Source organism: Schistocerca cancellata, chromosome 3 (assembly GCF_023864275.1).
Source record: "Schistocerca cancellata isolate TAMUIC-IGC-003103 chromosome 3, iqSchCanc2.1, whole genome shotgun sequence".
Taxonomy (NCBI): domain Eukaryota; kingdom Metazoa; phylum Arthropoda; class Insecta; order Orthoptera; family Acrididae; genus Schistocerca; species Schistocerca cancellata.
In genome coordinates, this window is record NC_064628.1 from 272476396 (window position 1) to 272501700 (window position 25305).

General features: G+C 39.8%; 1 protein-coding gene across 2 annotated transcripts in view; it reads right to left on the minus strand.

The window, feature by feature from the left end:
• LOC126174932 (attractin) overlaps nt 1–25305 on the minus strand; it is a 281000-nt gene that overhangs the window by 150379 nt on the left and 105316 nt on the right. For both annotated transcript variants that reach the window (XM_049921387.1, XM_049921388.1), the window contains exons 11-14: nt 19207–19350; nt 15825–15957; nt 10643–10792; nt 440–626 (exon numbers count right to left, since the gene is read on the minus strand). In XM_049921387.1, coding sequence (XP_049777344.1) covers nt 440–626; nt 10643–10792; nt 15825–15957; nt 19207–19350 — 614 coding nt within the window. The remainder of the gene's footprint in view (nt 1–439; nt 627–10642; nt 10793–15824; nt 15958–19206; nt 19351–25305) is intronic.

Below are 25305 nucleotides of genomic sequence, written 5' to 3' on the forward strand. Positions count from 1 at the left end.
AATAATAATAATAATAATGAACAGGACATGGAGGAGCTGAAAAATATGAAGATGGCCTTTAATGAACACTTGGAAGCAGAAACAACTGATAAAACATCAGACTGATAAAGTTTCCAAAAATAACACTACTGTTTTTGTGTGCTATAAGCTGAAAAAGCCATTTGGTCATTTGTAATGTAAACATCATGGGAATTATATCTTTTAAGGACACAAAAGGAGTAAATAATAGCTCCAAGGACCTTTTTGTACAATAACACTCATTCTGGCACAGTTTCCTTAAAGGGTGTAAAACTCAAACTACAATCAGCTTCTTTTAAGAAGGAGAAGACCTATGTTCAAGTCCTGGCTGTGGCACAAATTTTAATTCATTTCTTCAGCTTCTATCGTTATTGTAAATATGATGAAAGACAAAACTAATTCATTATTGAGTAATACATACCAGCAACTGGTGAGCGACAGCGACTCTGCTGTGTTGTCCACTCACGACATTGGCCATATGGAAAAGACACACTGTAGGCATTTTTATCAACACATCTTCCCTCATTCTGACACCAAATGCATTCTTCCTGAGTGCAGTTGTAACAGGATGTCAGTTCGGCACAGACACTTCCACATGGCACAGACTCCTGCAAGGACGCAAATAACAACAATGGACAATTATAAAAGAAAGCCTCTGAGACCTTCCTTCACAAATGCCACGAACCCTAACATTACTGGAGCTCTATATTGTACTGTGTTTTGAGCAATGGTCTATTCTCATAAAATTATTTCTGGTTACAATCAAATACAAGACAGATTTTGTTCTCCTTAAACCTATTTGGTATGCTGTGTAAATAATTACCACTTGGAAGGAAAATTCAGAACACCGAGATGAAGTGGCACAGTTACCAGACGATCCTACACCTAAAATAGTAATACGCACACATTTCAAGAGAAATCAGAAGCAGTATCAAACATGCAAAAGTAGCAAAATTGCATTGACTGTGTCCTATTTAAGTTAAAAAAATTGTAATGATTGACCTACTTAAGATCCTAGCAGAAGTGAACACACTATTAGAAGATCATGTGTTAAGTACAGAAAGAAAGCATACCTATTCTAATATAAGGATTAGGTAGGTGGTCAAATTATCTCAACAATATAAATCTATTAAGCTTATTCATAATAGACGGCTGGTGACATAAAGAGGAGGTGGCGGAGAAGTTACAATAATGTGACAGTGAACAAGCCATAGGGGACTAATAATTGGCAATGATAAATATCAAACAAAATTTGGCAGAAAAGCAAATATGAAAGTATAAACTTATTTACGCAAGGAACTTGAAATAAGAAGAGTGGCAAATTAAAACCTTGAACTGTTCTTGCAATAAGACAGACTTAGTTTTGTACCCTACAAAGATAAAAACAAAAAAAGGCTAATATAATGAATTTAACATCAGCCTAACTAATCATGTTTTCCATTAAAACTGAGAATGTTGTCTGAATGCTTAGAAAAGTTTCAGTCTTGTTTGAATGCAGGCTTTCTCAGCATATACTACTATGAAAAACTTTGTTTCCAGCCTGATGGCACTGCTGAGGAAATGCAATGTTTCGACACTCTTCTGCAATATTCTTCCCATCTTCTGGTGAAATGTTGAGATACTATAGACATACCTATATTTATATGCTTATAGCAGCCACACCGTCCACCTCCCTATGTGCACCAGGGACTTGGGATGCAAGTGGACAAGTTGGTGTGTGTGTGTGTGGGGGGGGGGGGGGGGTTAATGATGTGGTTACAGTGAGCCAGAAACTGCACTCAAAATTGATCTGCCTCATGCTTCATCCACTGCTGGGCATCCTCTTGCCGTATAGCTGCTATGTGGCATTCTATTCCACGTCCACTATCAAGATTCCCATCGATTCCTATTTCTGTATGTTCCTTTATTAAGCTTTCTCAACTGCAGCTGGCTTGGCACAACATTCATGATTTATCAAAATCAAATTTATGTACTTCATTCAGGCTACTCTCTGCCACTTCCAAGTTTTCTGTGTGTCCCCGACATAGTCACAAAACGTGTTCCTCAAAGCATTTTGAGACACAGTGCTATATTTGACCGATTTTTTTAGTGGCCACATTCACATAGGTCACTTTATATCATTGGCACATAAAGTAGATCAACTACACCTACCAATATTAAATGTCAGTTTCGTAATGATGACGTGGCATGGTGTCTGACATTATACAGGCACAAACAAGAAGAGAACAGAACAATGACAGTATATTTTTGTGTCTACATTATTTGTTGAAATGTAGGTTTTCAAAGCAGACTGCTTGGTAGCAGTCCTGAGGCCTAGGTGACGTTGAAAGCGGGCATTTCAGTTGCAAGTTGGTGAAACTGTACAAACTTATTTATGCAAGGAACTTGAAATGTGAACAGTGGCAAATAAAAACCATGAACTGTTCTTGCAATAAGACAGACATAATTTCATGAAGTTGCAGTGGGTTCTTCCCAGAGCGAATAATATCCTTTGTCTTTGGTGATGGTCACACAGGGTGTACAAGTGGTGGTGGGGGGAGGGGGGGGGATCACGGATTTTTCTGGATTTCTCAGTTAAAAAAATTCATTTTTTCCCCAGGTGAAAATACACTTTTTTCTTGATGAAAATACGCCTTTTCCTTGTCAAACAACAATATGCCTTCCTTCAGAGCTATAAAACTAACAAATCCTTTTAATGGTACGGGTATTGTATAAGTAAAACTTCCCAGCACTTAGAAAATGAAACCCAGTAAAAAACAATGCATTTTGGAAAGATCTTTTATGAGGGCCAACAAACAAGAACACAGCATATTTTTATATTTTGAAATTATAAATATGAATTCCACCAATGACAAGCCAATCATAATTCATGTTACATGACTTGCCAGTCAATAACCACAGATATTCAGAACACAGAACGTGATGTCGTCAGCAAATAGCAGCATCTCTGTTAAGTGGTGCAAACACGCAAACTGGAAAAATGAATTGTTGAAATTAATACATATTCACATGAAAAGCTAAGCTTCCACTTATAACACTGGTCATCAAAATTTTTTCGCTGTTTTTTTTTTCTGAGGGTGTGGTTAGGGAGGATCCTAAGAGCACAGTTTAAATTCCAGCAGACAAATATTTCTGACAAACACAATTTTAAAGTTCACTGCTATGTACTGAACATTCTGTGGTTACCTGGTTGAATAAATGTTCTGGTGAGCACTTTGACTTTTCCATTGAGAAGCCAAATTACATGTGAAATTTCTCAAGAATTCAGATCGTAGATTTTAAGGATAATTACACTATTTGCCACTGTCACTGCATAACTAACCCTGAAGCTTGATTTTTAGTGTGTTACCCTTTAAGATATATCAAACACAAATACGCTGCTAAGTTTTCAATAATGGTATGAACAATAGGTCTTTTGGGCTCAAACTTTTTCCAAGAAGTTGGTTGTCAAAATGTTAAGTTTTGAATGAGAGAGAGACTCTCCACAGTTAAGATTCATCTAGCTTAAAAGGAAATTTACTTTGAAAGTAATGCTTCTCAATCTGCCAATTGCAATATTTTCCCGTGACCTGTTAGAAATGTAAACAGTTGTGATGTCATGCTCATTGAAATCAGTAGTTGTTACATAGTATTGCATAATCTTTTGCTGTCATCAAACACTTGTGTGTGAAGTGTGTTTGTTGTAAATGGCACATTTTCTTTGCAACTAAAGTTTTACTTTGATGTTGTTCTCTCATTTATGTTTTCTTGTGGCAATATTATTCTGCAGTAGCAGGTCAAAGAAAAATTCTTTATTGGAGTACTAGTTCTTACCAGTCAAAATTACAAAAATTTAACTAGAAACTGAAATGATGAAAAATTCCTGGAATTCTAAATAAGTTCCTGGGTTTTTCCTGAATTTTTCACAATTGAAAAAATTCATGGCTTTTTCCCAAATTTCCCAGGGCATATAGACCTTGTCACAGGATGGATTTTTCAACCAGCCTTGTGATATCGACAGACTGTGGCCCCTCACAGTGAAGAAAACCAAGTCTCTTGTTTACACATTCTTCCTCATTTGTTGTATCTTCCCTTTCCCTTTATGCTGTTCTGATCAGGGATGCACTGTATACATTTTGACGGAACATCTCCTTCAAGTTTTGTAGCTCGAATAGGAGGCTTTCAATGATGATTAGCAGTAAAACAATTGCTTTCCCGAATAACTCAGATCTGGCAAAGGGATGACTATATCTTAGGACATCAGCTACACCATAGCTTTACATATTCACAAAGAAGGGGATTCTTTGCAGACAATATTCACTACGCTATGAACTGACCAAATACTCAGCAAGACATCTAAAGCCTCTTTGGTAACACTGCCATCATAATGTGAAGAACTCTGCCAATTTCATAACAATATTTAAGGGCACGTGAGTAAAGAGGTGAAAGAGGTGTGATGTTATATTACTCTCCATACAAGCACCTCTTCGAATTCCCTGGCATTTCTGGCTCATCATTCTGAGCCACAAACAGCAAAACTCTTGGAATGTGAACCCACCACCTCCACCTATACGAAGTGTAACTGTGACATTTATGAAAAACATTGCTGCAGAGTGGCCACTGGGTCCCCACTGGCCCTGGGATTGAAAATCTTTACATGGAACAGTTTAAGGCGATGTTACTTCAAAGTATCCACCTAAAACCTATGCACTTTTTCCGCTATGTCGATGATATGTTCAGGGCACGAGAGCATGGCAAACAGGCACTGAATGAGTTTCTAGAGCATGTACACAAAATCCATACAAACATTACATTCATACCGTAACTAAAAGATAACTGATGTTTCTCCTTCTTGAATATCAATATAGTAAAAGAAATTCTGGGAGAACGTAAATAATTTATGAGTAAAGGAGACCACTCACCAAACAGAAGGAGCATGAAGTCTTTGACTGGCACATGCAAAAGACAATGAAAACTTGCTAGTTTTCAGAAGAAATCATTTGAAGAGACTACAGTAAACACATGCAAACACCTACCCACCCACATGCTCGTGAGCGCGCGTGCACACACACACACACACACACACACACACACACACGTGCAAGCATACAGGCATCCCACCCACATGCTCGTGAGCGCGCGTGCACACACACACACACACACACACACACACACACACGTGCAAGCATACATGCATCCCTACAGTGTGTAAGCTATATGTGGGGCACGTGGCAGGTGTCATGGGAAAAGGGAGAAAGAGGTGAGAAGCAGGAACACCATATCCTCATCCTTCCACAACCTGCAAACTTCTCTCACATCCAGTTCACCTGGTCCTTTTCGGCCCAATGTGCCACCTTAATGGATGCTGACCTGCACCTCTCGCATGGATCCATCCACACCTCTGTCCATGTTAAACTAACTGATCATCAACAGTACCTGTATTTTGATAGTTTTCATCCCTTCCACACCAAAAAATCACTTCTGCACAGCCTGGCCACTGATGGATGGTGTATCTGCTGTGACAAGAGCTCCCTTGCCCTGTATGCTGAATGTCTCACGAGGACTCTTACAAACAGGTGCTAACTTGCAAACCTAGTCTGCAAACAGATTTCACCTAATCTGCAAACAGATTTCCCGTGCCATGACTGTCAAGCACCTAATTCCCACCAAGAATCGGCTACAAAGGAGCCCAATGTCACCCTGGACTGGAACAACTGAACCATACATTTTGTCAAGGCTTTGATTATCTAGCATCATGTCTGGAAATGAGAGAGATCCTACCCAAGATGTTCCCTGCCCTCTATTGCCTATCCAACCTACACAACATTTTGTTCTCTCTCTATGCCACTTCCACTCCTACCCTCTTACCACTGGGATCTTACACCCATGGAGACCCTGCTGCAAGGCCTGTCCAATCCACCCACCCAGAACGTCCAGCTCCAGTCCTATTCAGTCAGAGGCAGGGTCACCTGTGAAAGCAGTCCATGCCATTCACCAATTATGCTGCAATCACTGCAAAGCTTTTTATGTTGGCATGATGACCAACCAGCTGTTCACCAGAATGAGTGGCTACTGCTAATCTGTAGCCAAGAACAAAACATGCCCTGTAGCACAAAATGCTCAAGTTCAAAGGCTGCTTTACAATCCATGTCATCTGGATCTTTCACTCCAGAATCAGCTTTTCTGAACTACATATACTGGATTTATCCTTGCAACGCATCCTTCACTCCTGTCAGGCCTCCTTCTCTACTAACCCACTGTCCTCACATCCTCAGCAAGTTTCCTCCTCCTCTGCTGTCCTGTCACCCCCTTCCAATCCATGCCTCCAAATCATCTTCATAGTATGACACACCCTACCAGTTCCTGTACCCACGTATCACACATGTTGTTTGTGGACCTGCTAAGCCTCCCTACCACACTCCTATCCAGTACACCTGCTGCCTCCCTCTGAGTGGCTAGCTACTAATGCCCAGTCCTTCCTCTGGCTTCCCATCTCTTTCTATCTCTAACACCACCACATGCAACAACCACCCCACTCATCTACCTAACGAACTGCAATCCCTGATCCCCAAATTTTGTGTCTTGCTGGCAAGGTGTAGCGGCACAGGTGTGTGTGTGTGTGTGTGTGTGTGTGTGTGTGTGTGTGTGTGTGTGAGAGAGAGAGAGAGAGAGAGAGAGAGAGAGAGAGAGAGAGAGAGAGAGTCTGTCTATGGAAATGTATTTTCCTGTAACGAGCAAACAACCATTCAGTACTGAGGCATACATAGAGTGATAAACTACATGCTACATATGGCATGGCACAAATTATCTATGACAAATGAGAGACTTGCTTTCCTTCCCTAAATGGGGTTACTCCCAGCCAAGATCAAGAAGCTGCTTGGAAAATGCTACAGCAAACTATCTTCCGACCACTACTGAAAATATTCTTGGCTCTCCAAAGGACCCACTGAAGCTTCACAAATCAGGGGTATTTCACATCCTAAGGGAATGCGCTCACTGAAATATTTGGTAAATGTGCTGTGGATCTCTTAAGTGTTGCAAGGAAGACATTAGGTGTGTACATCTGGGTCTTGCAGAGAATCAGCAATGGAAGAGAACAGCCGAAACGAAGCATATACATTCAATTTTAAGAACTCCCGGTTGCTGAATTGAGCCAGCAGCTACTTGAAAAACCCACTAAAATATTCTGTAAAAAATAAGATTCCACAAGAATCTTGTCAACAGGATTGAAGGTTATCAACTATGTTTGGTGTAGAATGCAATATGGGTCAAAAATGCCCACACAAGAGATTCGAATGCAGCTTCCAGCCCACTCCAAGCCTACCATTTCATCCCCTACACTGCCCAATGGATGCACAAGCTCCTGAGGTGACCACTGCCTTGTGGAGGGGGCATATAAGAGATAATTAGTATTGTGAATCCGATCTATGGAAAAGGAACTAACTAAAACTATAACTAAAAAAACATCTGAAATATCTCAACACTTTATCAGAAAATGTTAAGTTTGTCTTTCATCAAAACGTCGTGGTATCCCAACATGACAACCGTATCCCAACATGACAACCAGCAGGAAATTCAAGACGTTTCATCATTTTTTGTCTTGTTTCTGTGCTTATTAACGACTCTACATCTCAGTTACACAGTGAGTTGTTACCTTTACTCCTTTCATTTTTTATATTCCAAATGTGACTTTCCATTATCGCATCTGTATCATCACATGGCACCCTTTCCATCCTATTAAGTCATGTCACTTGTCCTTCATTACTGCCTTCTGTTCTATTGTCTGTATCTCCCTACATGTCTGTCTCCCCCTCACCCCTTCTACTGTGCATATGACCTGTCCGTAACATTTTGTTCTCTTCACTAGCCCAGCTGTGCTGAAGTCTCATGACACCCTGTAGCACAAGCCATACCTGCTTCAACTGCAGCCCACTTTATGTACCTACATCCCTGACCACCAGATTTCATTTTAACATTTTTTTAAAATTTGAAATTACCACATTTTAACCCTAGTCTATTCAAACCATTGAATATGAGTCCACAAGGCATGTGCAAGTGCATGGTGTGTACACTGTAGGTCATAACAGTTCTGGAGTGTGAGAATATGTATCTGTGTATGTGTATCAAACACAAGAAAAGTAACTTGGGTCTTAGCTCATATTGGTTTGTACATATAGTATGAAATAATGATGGAAACAACAGGCAACGTGAATGTGCACAGCTGAACACCATACTGCATGAACAAGTCATAAAGATACTTTCATATAAGTAGTGGGTGTCAAATAGCCGACTGCAACTACTATGGTTGATGATTTACTTGCCCAGGAAGTTACAAATCTTCCAATTGTACTTATTTCTTGTTATTTCAATATCTAACACCGCTAGATATGAATAGTAATTCACATTACAAAAAGGTGTCTAGACCCCTTTGATGAACTATATATAAACGACTAGAATGGGTAACTGTTTTGATTGTCACTAGTCAGCAGTTCCAAGGTCCTGTTGCTTGAATATGCTGATGTAAATCAAACAAGTTACACTCTGCATCACCTGAATCACCAGCATGATATTTTTCAAACTTTGTGGAGATGATAACCACACAATAGGCATTAAATGATTAAATATTTATTCAACTGGAAATTATGTCCATCAACATCAGTATGACATTTGTGACTCTCATGGGCAAAAATATGCTTTATTTTTCTGGCTTAGAAGCCAAGAGCCTCCAAATGTCATATTGAGGAATTTATTGTCATGTTTGAAAACCATGCTGGGTCAGTTAATGAAGGTTGCTGGCAGGAGGCAGCTATGTATGTATACGTCTTCCCATTTCATCTCAAAAATGCGCTATGGTGTATTCGTGAAAAAAGCAGAGGATCAAGCCGGCTAGTCAAGAATGCAATGTGAGCGCTTGCACTATCATAGTGGTATATCTGTGTGGAATGCCAGTCACCTATTGAAGGGTATGACAACTGGGTTTATCATTTGTATCACAGTATTGTGCCTCTATTTCATGATTACCAAATTGGTCCTATTGTCATATCCAATAGATTTCCACACCGACTCCAGGAGTTGCACAGGTGTGGGAGTCCAGAATTGCTGCTTCCTGTGACCTTTTACCAGGTCATCTATGGGAGCATTTGCAGCAATCTGACTGCCATTGACTCTGGCTCTGCACCATGCAAAATTTTGTTTTATGTGGTATTGCGTCAGCAGAAAATGACATTTGGCAACTTGAGATCTTAACTCTGTTTCTAGCAATCTGTTCCATACAGTCTTTGCTGACATTCATCCTGTAGCCTCTATCTGTATTTCAGCTGCTGTCATCCACCTACTTGTCTGAGCCAGTCTAACAATCCAATGACCATTTCATGATGTAGTCCTCTGGGAAGGAACCACACTCATTCTTCTTGTCACACTGTTTTCCTGAGCCTGTATTTATCAGAAACTGAGTCTGCCTTGATGCAAAACACCTTGTTATTTGTTTATCTAAAAAGAAAGATGATGAGACTTACCAAACAAAAGCACTGGCAGGTCGATAGACACACAAACAAACACAAACATACACACAGTTTCTTTGCCTTTACATATATCTGCTTGTGTCTGTGTATATGCGGATGGATGTGTGTGTGTGTGTGTGTGTGTGTGTGTGTGTGTGTGTGTGCGCGCGCGCGCGCGCGAGTGTATACCCGTCCTTTTTTCCCCCTTAGGTAAGTCTTTCCGCTCCCGGGATTGGAATGACTCCTTACCCTCTCCCTTAAAACCCACATCCTCTCGTCTTTCCCTCTCCTTCCCTCTTTCCTGACGAAGCAGCCGTTGGTTGCGAAAGCTAGAATTTTGTGTGTATGTTTGTGTTTGTTTGTTTGTGTGTCTATCGACCTGCCAGCGCTTTTGTTTGGTAAGTCTCATCATCTTTGTTTTTAGATATATTTTTCCCACGTGGAATGTTTCCCTCTATTATATTCATATCATTAATTTGAACCCAACAATTACGTTTGTTATTTGTTTAGTTATTTATTTTCCCAAACTAGTTTCGGTGACAAATATCACCATAATCAGTGAGTTTTTTTTAATCATTACATGGTGTAATGTTCTTGATCATAAACAAAGTGCGAAAGTTTTGTTTTTCTGTGTACAGAATCAGCTACATGCCATCCAACAAACCTGAAGATGACATGATGTACGCTGAGAAAAAACGGCAAACAGAAAAAAAGCACAGAAAATACGCTGCAAACGGCGAGAATAATTCTTAAAAACATGCCATAACATACAATAAATAAGATTTAAAAAAAAAACACTGATAATGGTGATATTTGTCGCCGAAATTAGTTTGGGAAAATAAATAACTAAACATATAACAAGGTGTTTTGCATCAAGGCAGGCTCAGTTTCTCATATTGTTTTTTCTATGCAAACACAGACCAAATGGAAGAGTTCCAAGATAAAGTTATAGAGCCCATCCTACTACTACACACTGTATAGTATCAGGAAACCACAGATTCATTTTAATTATCTAGTGGCTCGACAAATTCAAAATTTTTAAAATCATTGGCAGTGCATTATGAATGTACCACTGCAGCACCAAAAATGTGTCTTTTTCAAGCAGATTCTCAACGGTTGCACAATAAAATACTTTGGATTTTTACCTGTGGTTCTACAACAGAAACATTTCCCACTGCTTTGCATGGCACCTCGTAAGTCCAGTGGCAATGAGTGTTACTAGTGCAGGCCTGGCAGTTATGCAGCTGATTACATTCTGCAAGTTCATGGTTGGGACAACGATCTGCTGGTAAAACCTGTGAGAAAACAGGTACACAATAAAACATAATCAATGCAGTGCATTCAAGCATATGTAATAATGCAATGCCATTATGCTACAATAATTGCAACAAAGTCTACATACTCAATTTTCCAAACTGATTAATGCTATATGGAACTGTTTTATATAATTCTACTAGTAGGAGTATGCTTAAAAACTGAATATAGAAAAATAGCACTGAAGGTCTACAATCAATCTCAAGAGACAAATTGCATGTCATTTTTATTGTGCTCAATCACTAGCCTGCATCACCATGACCACTGGGTTCTTAATGTTTATAGCATTGATTTCCATGTGCAATCCGGACATGTTAATTTTATTCAACTTGGGGAAAAAAAATAAGAAACAGGAATCAGAGTAAAAGATGATTATAGAGTCAGGCAGAGGGTTACCACACAAATTATGCTCTTGACCTTGAGTCCAGTATCTTGACCATTCTACCACTTCAATCCATGTGGAGGAGTGGTCACTATTTTTAATTAAATCAAGAATACAACTAAATGCAATTAATAAAATTAAGAATTTTCATACAAATTTGAGGCCTGTGGGCATAATTACTCAGAACATGCAGAAAGATGTCGAGGACAGTTCTCACAGAACTGGTTACAGCTGCTGCTTCAGTATTATCTGTGAAAAGTTGTGTCTGTCTGCAGCTCATTGTTTCCTCTATATGCTTAGTAGCACTCTATCCTTTTCATAATAATGTTACCTAGAAAGCTGTCCCTTCTACACTACTCGGGGCCATACATGTTTATACAGGAACACTTATTAATAAAGACATCAATAAATAAGGGGGCATGCTGAAAGAGGAAAGTGAGCTAGTTTGGAAATATAATTGTTAACTCTTGGGAACAATAACAAAAATTAACAAGTTACTACTTCTTAATGAAGAGGGGTCCTTACTCATGGCGGAGTCTTTGCACAGAGCGGACCATGAATAGTTTACAGTACTTTGTTCAGTGGCATCGAGTGGTACGAGAAAACCCTCTTCAGTGGTGCACTTGGTGGTAAAGGTGTGCCAAAACAGCTAGGGATGCAATGGTAATAAACCTGCCTGATTCTCCTGGCTCACACTGTACTTCACCTCACTAAGTACACCATACTGGACATAGTATTCCAGGTGCTGATGCCGGGGAGATGAACCAGGCATCCAGCATTAGGCTTTGTATGGCCGCAGTCAAGGGAAGCCCCTAAAAGGAAGGCAGGGCAGAAAACACGGTAGTGCTCCTCTCAATAATCGGACTGTGAAAAAACACTGACACTGGACATGGGTGCAAAATCCTGCTGTCTGCAAATACACCGGCAAAGTTCAGCAGATGACGACACGGGCTACGTGGTGCTGTGCAGTACAAGCTCCAACAGCGTGGCCCGGAGATGTTGCCTCATCAAAGTGGGAGGAGAGACTACTCAAGCGATGGTTCAGTGTGCGTCGCATCTGGAAAGTGTGGCAATGTAAGCTCTACCTCCAGCGGAAGTGACTAGTGAGGGTGCTAGGGGAGATGTGGCGGTACCTTGGCCAGCAGGCACTTCATTGGTAACAGGTTTTCAGTCAGCACTGTCTGCCGTCTACCACTATATGTGGGGATGAACAGGAGTAGTTTTCACACCCCCAAGGGTGGCCTCATTTCCTCACAAAGCTCTGTGTCAATTACTTTTAGATGTACAACACGTTGATTGCTCATGAATGGAGCATTCATAGTTACATTGGATCAAAAACTTTGTAGAAGTGGAAAAAATATGCTCTGTGTTCTCCCAATGTTCATTATCAGTGCCATTTCAAGGTATTCAGTACCTTGAACATTGAAACTAATGACAAGTAACAACAATGTGAATACTATAAACTACATACATGTTAAAATGTGATATAAATGCAATCCATTATTACAATAAATACTCGACAACCTTTCTACTGCATGGATTTGTAACAATTTTATCAATTTCACACTATTTTAAACAAATCAGAAGAATGTTTAGAACTCACATACTATTTTCCTGTCAAAATTTAAAAATCTGATAAATGACTGGCCGTTCAACTGTTTTATTCTCAGCTACACCTGACAAGCAGACTTTGCGAGATGTAAGGCAAAGCAGAAAATTCACAGACATTTCACGGAAAAGTTTCTGCTATGTGGACGATAAATTACAAAAGGCTCTCAGAAAAACACTTAAGACAGAATCTTTCACACCAAGTGGTCTTCAAGTATGATATCAACCCAATATCAGAAAAATTTTCAGGAGAGGCTTATTCTTAAGCAGTACCTAGATACAGTCAAGCTAACTGAATGTACAATTTTTGGTTTTATGTAAAAAATTTTACCCATTTACAAGATCTTAAAAGTTATTTCTCCAATTATTAACTGCTATTGTTTTGTCATATTTGTGAATGACTGTTATAGTATCAATTTCTGTGTAGTCTGTTATTAAATTTTTATCTTTGACGAAAACTGATTTATAACAATATTATGTAAAAGGTAGTTGCTACTCACCATAAAGTAGAGATGCTGAGTCACAGTTAGGTAAAAAAAAATAGGCAACTGACACACACACACACACACACACACACACACACACACACACACACACAAAAGCATGCAAACACAGCTCACACACACGTGACCACAGTCTCTGGCAGCTGAAGCCAGACGCCTCGTTGGCCGAAAGCTTACTGTGTGACAGTCTTTTTTTTTTACCTACCTGTGACTCAGTATCTCCACAATATGGTGACTAGCAACTATCCTTTTCACAATACTGTTACATTCCGTCTTGGATTTTCCATTGTTTGAAAACTGATTTATACCATTATTAAGATTTAAGATTGTCTTTTGTTTGAATAAGCTATTATTGATATTTTTAAATATGATACAATTGATTCTCATAAAGAAGTAAATTTAATAACATACCATGTCTCCGACATGCAATTTAAATGTTTAAGACCTTCCAGCACAAGTAAAAATTATACATATAGCCGAAAAAAGTGTGCATGAGATCGCTGATGATAGCTAGGCTGCACTTAGGTACCTTAACACCAATAGTTGTAAATAAAATGTAAAAAAGCTGCTCTGGTGGATTATTGATACAACAGGAACACCCAACACAATCAATTTCTCACAAAGTATTGTACTAGGGGTGACACAATACTCTCTTACACAATAAAAGTTTTGTCCCATCTCTCTGTCACGTCACTTAGGTATAGACCATTTGTCCGAGGGTTGTCCAGTATTTTTACAGTTGTATCAATTCCAAGTAAAGATGGTACATGTACATCAGTAGTGTATATCCTTTTTTGGACCAGGCAAAACAAGTCTGCAAATCTTAACTGAGTTCTGCATCTTATCAGGACACCAAAGATGAAGCTATTTAAGGCACATAATCATGACAGCCTGTAGAAGTCAAACACATGTACCTTTGCTATCAGAATACTGTGTACTGTCAGCATCTATGATACATGCATACACTTTGAATCATTCCTTGATGTCATATGGAGTAGTCAACATCAGGCCATATATTATCTCAAGTTATGAACCTCAGAGCTCAACTACAACAAGATGGGGGGGGGGGGTTCCTACTCTGACATCACAATAAATGTACTATACCATGAAATTTCTTGTTAACATTACACAACTGCTTAAAAATAGCAGCTACATGTATTCAGTGAAAATAAGCCAGAAAATTAATCTTTATGTGGAGAAAATATCTTTTTCTATAATTCAGAAATAAAGTATTCTGCATTTTCAGCAGCGTTCTGCAAAGACTGAAGGAAGTATAAGACAAATGCCACATTTAGAAGTATATGATCCTTTCCCAAGATAAAAATCTTGCACTTTAAAAATGTTTGTTATTACTGCAAATTATTAAAATTAATGTAATTTAGACAGTGTTGTTCCTGTAGTGAGAGCTCAGGATTTTTATTTGACTGATCATACTAATTGTGAATTTCTTCAGTTCATTTCAGACAATTCCCAGCACTGTTCTCAACAAACATAGGTCACAGGTGTCATCTTCCCCATTCTCTCATCATTGATATTGCTTTTAAATTAATTGTTATTGTCATCATTATTCAGCATGTCATTTACAAATTTATATTATGCAGTGAGATGTTCCATAATTGTGCAGCAATTTTATCTCTATACATGAAGAATAAAATAAACACTACAATTGTTCCATTGTAAACCGCATCTAGTGCTACATTAAGCCAATTCTCCACAATACAATGTAAGCTAATTCTCTGCTATCGGGTATTCAAATAATATTAGGCAGTTACAGATGTACTGAAGTACATCACACAGCAGAAAGAGCACGGATTTCTACAAAGACAATAGTTCACAATGACAAGACTATCAAACACTACTTTTGAATAAGTCTTTCTAGAGTGTACAATGTGCCTTGAAGCTGCTACTCAGCAGAAAATGTGGATGGTATCACAATCAACAAAGGTCTACTTCAAACTTGATGCTACACATCATGAGTCATAGAGGAGTCACACAAAGGAACAGCACTCTTGTTCAACCAAGGTCAGGACACATTCAGAACAGATTATGTACTTCAAGGTTTTCACTTTCTTACCACTTACATGAGGGGCTCAGTTATAGACTCAAAATTTCTCCATTTGTAACTGAATTTTATATTGTGTAAGAGACACGAACAATGACAGGGCGACAATAGGATCTGCCTACAGCTGTTGAGTTTCTACAAGCCAACATCCATCTACATAAATTTATCAGTATTCACAACCAAAATCTTCAATTACAACATTATGCTCTATTAACCTGCAAGAATGTCATCTATATATCGCTAATTTCCTTTACAGCATTACTATTTATGATTCCAAGAATCTAACTGATGGTGACTGTGTGGCTGAATGAACATACAGGCTACAAACAACTTTAGTCAATGTATAAAAGAAAAATCACCACTCGCAATTTAAATGTACAATTAGAATTAATATGATTAAAAAAACGCAATACTTATCTGGTCTCTAAGTGCCACCTATTTCCATTATAATAGCTCACCTGCATTTTTCTATCTGCATCTCTAAGTAAACATGAACTACTCTCATTAGACCATTCACACCCAAAAGTATTTGTGCATGAGGTACAGTCCTGACAGTCACTGCAGCTACTCTGGGTAGTTTCCTTGCACAGACTGAAAAAAAAAAAAGACACATATTTCAGTTACAATGCATAATTAACAAATCACTACAGCAATTTTATTTCCTGTTATTTAATACAAACTACAAATTGGAAGGCTGATGCAAGGCCCCACACAACTTCACCATATATGATATGTTCCTATATTGTGTAAAGTAATAATAAAAAACAACTAGTGACCAATCATGGGATGAAAATATATTTAAAATGTGAACGTCAAATTAGCATATACTGAATGTGACTGAAAGTAATACAAACAAACAGTACAGTCCATTTATCCCTATAACTTATACTGAGTGATGACAAGTCATTGTCTAACCCATTTCTGCCTAGAGTAACATTCTGCCATTATTTTCTCTTGCTGGCAACAATGCATGCCTTTGGAATGCCTACTGTTGTATGTCTCTCAGGTAAGAATGCTCCACTGTTGATTTTTAGGCAAGTTTCTGCTAGCAGAAAACAGGGAGAGGACAGTGTCTGGTGCTTTAATTGCTAAAGATTTTTTCTAAATAGTATTATGTCTTGGGTTAAGGAGTAAGTATTATTTTCTGTTGCAATATATCACAAAATTTTTAAAACTTCTGTTTGATTATAATTTTAAATGCACTGAAATTTAAGATACAGGCTAGCTACAAAATTAAGTTCATTGTCATGGTTCCTAAACTAGTTTTAATTGTGTGTTGCACATATGTTATGCTAGGCAGAACAATCAAATAATGATTCCTTCTTTCTCAGTGGCCAGTCTGAGCATGATATCCTGGCTATTCTTGAGGAGCAGAGAAAGAAGATGCAACAGATATATTTATTCAGCCTCCTGATGCTAATGTGGAGTCAGATGAAGATTCTGGTGACGAAGATGGCGAAGGAAAGATAGGTAACTTCATACTGGTGCAAAGCAGTTTTGAACAACAGAAACAGGTTAGGTGGTGAACTTGAGATTGATCACTCTCACAATGATAAGCCAGAAAATGTTAACTCAGATGAAACAGAAAAGCTACAGATCCTAAAACCTGTAATCAGAGGCTGGTGAAAGAAAGGTCTGCAAAATGACAATGCTGTACTTCCTAAGAGTGATCATATTAAATACAGATGCTTTTCTCCAGTTCAGTGCTTTGAAATGTTTTGGAATGATGAAGTAATTAAATTTCTCATCCCTGAAACAACAAAATATGTTTTCGTCAAGAACAGCCCAGATCTCAAAATAATTAAGGGATAAAAGGTTTTCTAGAAAATATAATTCTCTCTGGGTACAATACTCTACTACGAGGATGATGTTACATATTCAAGGTTGGACATGAGAAATGAAATTGTGCGTAACATAATGAGAACAGACAGATTAGAAGCAGTTATGAGATTCATTCACTCATGTGGTAATACACAAATATAAATGATAAAATGTGGAAGCTTAATCCATTAATAGACATGCTAAGAAAAGTGTTTTCTCTCCACATTCAACCTGAGCAAGATTTGGATTATAATGAGAGCATGATAAGTATTTTGATAGGCATGGATGAAAACACTTCCTGGAAGGTAAACACGCTAGATTTGTGTACAAAACATAGTGCCTAAACAGAAACATGGATTATCTAGTGGATTTTCAAATATGCCAAAGAACTGATCCACAAAACAATGATGTGTATGAGAATGCATTTCGAAAATGTGCTGCACCTCTGGCTCAAATGATTGATTCACTTCCTGAAAAAAGTAAAAGTCTGCCCTACGAATTTTACTTAGACAATCTGATTACATCATCAACATTGCTTGCTCACCTATAAGAATGAGGTTATAGTTCAGCTGGGACTATTTGGGAGAATCATTTGCCTAAAGAATGTCTACTTACACAGAAGAAAAGAATCTTCATATCCTGACCACATGCTACTGAAGAATACAACAAAAATATGAGTAGGACTGACTGAATGAATGAAAATATAGGGTGAGTATAAGAGGAATGAAATGGTGGTGGCCAATTTTTACATGGCTACTGGATGTGTCTGTACATAATGTGTGACTTCTCTACAGAAAGACAGGTATGAACATACCACAACTGCAGTTCTGGCACTACATTATATAATATAACCTGACTTCCAATGCAACAATTCCTAGAGGTCCTGGTCACGCTGCAGGAGATACGATGAGAAAAATCATTTGGTGGCTATGGTACCATAGAAATAAAGAAGACCCTGCACTGCAGACAATTTCAAAAAGGGCTCCAAGAACAATATGCCACAAATGTAATACTTGTTTGTGCAGAGTGTTTTGTATCACATCAAGGAAAATGAGTGCTACTGGTTTAATATAATATAAATGACATACACTGCATTATCTTATTTACTGTAATGTACTTCATTTAAAATGTACGTTCTGCCTAGCATGTCCTTTATGTTACACATTCTTTCACTTAAAGTATTAATTACTTTTTTCTTTGGCTTGTTGTAGTATATTTCTTTGCTCACAATAAACAAGTAAATATCTAATTTGTAAAATCCAGGAGCGAAAATTAATTCAGGTAAAAATGTGTTGATGTTCGTTAAAAAAAAATCATTAAAATTTCTTCAGTGATTTACTTCAAATTTTTACATGTTATTGTAATAAACATTCATATGGGCTACATGTTTTAACAACAATGTACTAGTTGCCTGTTAAAACCTATTGTGAGAGAAAAACTGTTGTGCTATGCTGTACTGTGTAAATATGTGGTTTCATTTTCTTGCTCACAGAATGTTTCAATAGGAAACAGGAAAGTTATATTATGGCTTGAGATTAAAATACTGCTATAGAATCTCAATCACCCAAAACTTTGTAATTCTACATATTCACTGACTAAAACTATGTGAAATACAGTCATCAAAGCTACTATCCTCAAGAATACAGCAACAGGACAGTCTCCCCATACACTGTACACCAATGATCCCAAACATTTACCCACCCATTTTAAGTTACTTTAATTCCCAATTAAGGTTTTATGAACAATAACAATAAGCAAGGTGCAAAGTCAGGGAGAGGGGTTAGAAGAGGGTAGGAGGAAATGGGCATAGAGTGGGGCAGGAAGATACGAACACAGAGAGGGGGAGGCAGGAGAAGGAGGAGGAGGAGGAGGAGGAGGAGGAGGAGGAGGAAGAGGAGGAGGAGGAGATAAGGACATGTATCCAATTTCCACACATATTTAGCAACTGCAAAATAATACCAGGCACATGAAAGAGAAAGAGAGAGAGAGAGAGAGAGAGAGAGAGAGAGAGAGATTTACCTGTAATTTTTAAAATTAATTAAATTATCTGCAGACAGAGAAACACATTTGTTTGCATGGGGTATCCACAAACATTTCACTCCAAACCTTATTGATTCGCACATAGTGTCATTGGTCAGACTTTCACATTTTCCTGGTACAAACCTGCCAACAGAAAGGATTCCATGATTGTAACAAAGTTCATATATATAATACAGCAATATTTAAACAGTGTGTTATTAGAGTCTACTGTAACAATGCTTTCCTCTGGGGTGGAAGGGAATACTGGAAGAGGAGGGCGTTCTTCAATTGTCAAAATTGTTTCAAGGAAACTGATACATTGAAGAACCAAAGAAACTGGTACACACGCCTAATATCATGCAGGGCCCCCACAAGTACGTAGACATGCCAAACACGACGTGGCATGGACTTGACTAAGGTCTGAAGTCGTGTTGGAGGGAACTGACACCATGAATCCTGCAGGGCTGTTCATAAATCCATGAGTACAAGGGGCTGGAAATCTCTTCTGAAGAGCACATCACAAGGCTTCCTAGATATGCTCAATAATGTTCATGCCTGGGGGGTTTGGTGGCCAGGGGAAGTGTTTAAACTCAGAAGTGTGTTCCTGGGGCCACTCTTTGGCAATTCTGGATGTATGGGGTGTCGCATTATACTGCTGGAATTGCTCAAGTCCGTCGGCATGCAAAATGGACATGAATGGATGCACGTGATCAGACAGGACGTTTACGTATGTGTCTCCTGTCAGAGTCGTATCTAGACGTATCAGGGGTCCCATATCACTCCAACTGCACACACCCCATACCATTATAGAGCCTCCACCACCTTCAACAGTCCCTGCTGACATGCAGGGTCCATGGATTCATGAGGTTGTCTCCATACCCATACACATCCATCCACTTGATACAACTTTAAATGAGACTCGTCCGACCAGGTACATGTTTACAGTCATCAACAGTCCAATGTCGGTGTTCACAGGCCCAGATGAGGTGTAAAGCTTTGTGTCATACAATCATCACTGGTACATGAGTAGGCTTTCAGCTCCAAAAGCCCATACTGATGATGCTTCATTAAATGGTTCAGATGCTGACACTTGTTGATGGCCCAGCACTGAAATCAGCAGCAATTTGCAAAAGGGTTGCAGTTCTGTCAGGCTGACTGATTCTCTTCAGTTGTCATTGATCCTGTTCTTGCAGGATCTTTTTCCGGTCACAGTGATGCCAATGATTTGATGTTTTACTGGATTCCTGATATTCACGGTACATCCGTGAAATGGTTGTATGGGAAAATCCCTACTTCATTGCTACCTTGGAGATGCTGTGTTTCATTGCTCATGTGCTGACTATAACACCACGTTCAAATTAGCTTAAATCTTGATAACCTGCCATTGTAACAGCAGTAACTGATTTAATGACTCCACCAGACACTTGTTATCTTATATATGCTTTGCTGACTGAAGTGCCATGTTCTGCCTGTTTACGTATCTCTGTGTTTGAAAACGCAAGCCTATACCAGTTTCTTTGGTGCTTCAGCGTATATCAATGTACAAATACAAAGACACTCATATATCAATGTATACATAAAAAGGCCCCCCCCCCCCCCATGAACCATGGACCTTGCAGTTGGTGGGGAGGCTTGCGTGCCTCAGTGACACAGATAACAGTACCTTGGGTACAACCACAATGGAGGGGTATCTGTTGAGAGTCCAGACAAACGTGTGGTTCCCGAAAAGGGGCACCAAACTTTTCAGTAGTTGCAGGAGCATCAGTCTGGATGATTGACTGATCCGGCCTTGTAACATTAACCAAAACAGCCTTGCTGTGCGGGTATTTCGAACGGCTGAAAGCAAGGGGAAACTACAGCTGTAATTTTTCCCAAGGGCATGCAGCTTTACTGTATGATTAAATGATGATGGAGTCCTCTTGGGTAAAATATTCTGGAGGTAAAATAGTCCCCCATTCAGATCTCCAGGCAGGGACTACTCAGGAGGACATCGTTACCAGCAGAAAGAGAACTGGCATTCTATGGATCATTGTAATTCTGTCAGAGACAGCAAAGGATAGAGTAGCGTAGAGAGCTGCATCAAACCAGTCTCTGGACTGAAGACCACAACACCACCACCAACATATAAAGACATGGAATAATGGAGACAAAAATGAGAACTATAAGGTCAAATGAGAAATACTTCATTCCTTTTTTCAGTTCCACTGCTGTACACCACAAACACACACACACACACACACACACACACACACACACACACACACACACTCTTTTTCAGTTCTTTTGGTGTATAAAATATATATAACAGAATGATATGGATGAATAACAACATGTATTAAAAGCCTGACTAGACATAATGTAGCCTCAACCTATAGCCAGTCCAAGTTGCCGAAACACTCGTTATTGTATCGTGTCCATCAAACAAGGGCGATTTTGCACAGTAGCGACCAGTAGGCTGCTGCATCCAGCACTACGCTGTCTCAAACTACAGATTAGCTGCCACGGCTGGTGGCTGTGTACCCCTGCAGGTGTATTTAACTGTTGTGTTCTCACACTGATCCAGCAGTACCAGCATACCCAATCTGCCATATCAGCGAGTACACAGCCATGCAATGGAAATTGTGCAAACAGAAAAAAACCTTATCGAGATGGTGAGGACGTACAGTTTCTTTTACTATACAGGTAACATAGATTACAAGTAGATTCTGAAGAAGGTCAAAGCCTGGGAAGCTATAGCGCTGAACTGGATTGAAATGGAACATATATCTGTAAAGATTTTAATTTTCACACTTGCAATATATTAGACAAAAAGTGGTAACGTTAATTACAATACAGTTCAGTACTATGTACTGGAAATTAATTAGTGCATATTACAACTTAAAGTATCTGGAAGATGTACTGAATTGGGATATAACTTATTGCAAATATGTATACAACAATGACACCAAAAAGGAAAAAAAGTAGATAAAAAAACTGAAATAGAGAGAAAGGCAATCTTTGTTGAAAGTGGGCTTTATGTACGACAGTTATTTAAGTGAAAAAAGATTTGCCTATCCCTATGTGGGATTCCCGATGTCGAAACGAATTATTTCTATGCTTGATTCTAACACTAACAGCTGAAGCTATTATTTCACACAACTGTTCCACACTGCAATTTAAAGTATTACTTTAGTCTTAAGAGAAACATCTCTGACATAATTTTGACAATACACCAAAAATTGCAGTATGCTTAGCACTTGCAGTCACCATGGAGCTTACCTAATGAGTTTGTTCTAACTAGTAACCCAAGGAAACACATGGTCACGGAAGAGATTCAGTGTTGTTGCACTTGTTGGAAACATTTACAATGTCTGTGCTTGTCCTTATGAAGATGCTGTCCTCAGGAGTCATTGATATCATGCTGTGCAGATATGGAGACCACCTGATGGTGGTCAGTGACCAGGCTGCCCCCGACAGCTGCCTCGGGTAGTTGTAGGCACGCTGTCTGAATGTCTGCACTCACTACACTTGTCGCAGTAGCCAAACTTATGTCCGCTGTAGACAGTGGGCATAGTAACTGGTGGGTTACTACACTCCTCCTTGCTTGTGGGGTAAAGGGATGGGGAAGGAGAGGGAAGACCAGGCATCACCATGCAGGATACAATGACTGAAGAGACATCCATAGTGTCCAGCTAAAAGTGAAGGGTGCACCTGGGGTGACTGCTGGACAGGATCGGTGACAGGGGGATGGGAGACATCTCAATGCTGAAAACATGAAGAGGGGTACCAGCGTGAACTGTGACAATGGTGGGATGGACAGGAGAGGCTCTGGTGACAAAGACCCAGCTTCTGTCCCCACTGATGGTGGCACCTTCTCAGGCACACAAAGCCCCAACCTCCAGTTAGGCTAACACAACCTGGCTTGTGTGAGCCCTGCAGGGGCCTAGAATGATGATGAACAAGGCATCAGGCCCACAGCCCTAGGAGGGAGACCTGCACCCACCCTAGGACACAACTTGTTCTGGTGGCGTGCCATGAGTCACTCTTTAGTGCAACCCATAAAGATGTAGCGACTGTGTCAGGTGTGGATGACGGCCGGAATCCAATGAGGGTATCATCCAACTGGCCTCACCCAGACTGGTGTGCCAGAGGTGAAGATTGACAAAACTGGCGGTGCCGGGCCAGCAGCAAAAGGTTGAGCAGCAATCACAGTTGATGGCCATGCAGGAGCTTCAGCAGGACTCTTGGTCCAAATCAGTGTCATTCTGTAAGAGCTTAAAAAAATGTGAGAGCCTCCTTGATTCAGATAGCTTCTAATACTTGTGCACCTGAGTCTTGAATGTTCAGGCAAGGCATTCTGCCATGTCGTTAGACTGCCCCACAGCAGAAACAACAAAGGAACTGGTGATGAGGAAGGTATCCACCATGTGGCTTGCCTCTGTATCCAATGGAAAACAAAGCAGTTCCTTCTGGTTGACAGAGGGGTCAGCCCATGGGAAGCTGGGATAGAGCATCCACATTTTCATGTTGGCAAGTGGGACAAAAATGGATATCATAATTGTACAGGGACAAGAACAGAGACAAGAATGGAGACAGAGACGTAAGGATGTAGACAAGCTAGCCAAGGAAATGGTGATGGGCCACAACCGACCCCATCCCATCCTCACACACATCATTGGTCAGAACCAAATGCTTGCCAGGTCAAAATGTTGAAAGACACTGCACAGAGTGAAGACAATCCTTAAGCTGCACAAATCCATTCTTATAAGCTGCAAATCAAACAGAAGGAGCATGTTTCCAAAGCAACAGATGCAAGGGACGGGCAATAGTAGCTGCTCTGGGAATAAACATGTGATAGCATGTCACTTTGCTAAGGACTGACTGAAGTTCTCATAGATTAGACAGACGGGGCAAAGACATAATGGTGGCAACATGTTGATCCATAGGGTGCACGCCCTGCCTAGAAACTTTATGACCCAAATAAACTATGGAGGGCTGAGAAAACTGAGACTTAGAAAGACTAAAATTTGAGCCCCATGGCCTGTAGAACAGTAAACAAAGAATGGAGATTGCATAGGTGATCCTCCGTAGCAGTACCTGTCACAATGATATCATGTAGAAATGAAATGAATGTCAACTATTGTAACTGGTTCTAAAGTATGTTGAAATATGGCAAAAGCACTAGTGACACCAAAAACTAGCTGTTGATACTGATAAGGAGCTGAAATGCATATTAACCACAAGCACCTATGTTGATGTCATGTACAATGCAATGTGAAGGTAGGCTTTGGCCAATTCATTCTTTGAAACCAACTGGCCCCCAGCCAAATTTTTCAGTAACACTCCCGGGCAAGGCAGGGTGTAAGTGTCTATGATTGACTGTCCATGAACAGTGACCTTGAAGTCTCCACAGAGCTGAAGGTGACCCTAACAGATTTTTTATGATCACTAAGGGCGTAGCCCATTCACTTGAACGAATCGGGCTCATCACTCGCAATGAAGTTAGCAATCCAGCTCCACCCTGATTATTATTATTATTATTATTGTTATTTGGGTTGAGGGGGCACTCAACTCATGGTCATCAGCACCCTGACAAAAAGTCAGCAGGCAAATTTCATGAGTGGGGACGAAGGCTGTCCCCGCATGCAGAGCAGTTTATAATGTATTAAAGTCTGCCACCCTTCCCCACCAATTTAGGGATGAGGCCTGACAGTTTACAAAATTTCACCACTCTTGTAACAGTAGTATCGGTATCTGCGAGGATGGTGGGCAGATCTCCAGCGAGACTGAGGGCTGCCCTAATATCAGTGTACAGGACACACTTGGCCACAATATGCTGAACTGAAAGTGGCATGCCACAAACTTCACAGAGTGGTGGATCCTCCCGCCGGAGGAGGAAGCCATATGTGAAAGGACTATGAAGACCTCCTTCCAGTGGCGAGGCTGACATGGAGTCTGCCAAGCCTTTGTGGTCAATTTGAGCAACCGCATTTTGTTGTCTGTCACCCACAACCATTCAGTATTTTACTGATGCATGATGCATCTGTCAGAAAATGAGATGATGGCATGCAACAGATGGAACATTGATGGGCAGCACTATCCCAACATGCTTCCTTGGCA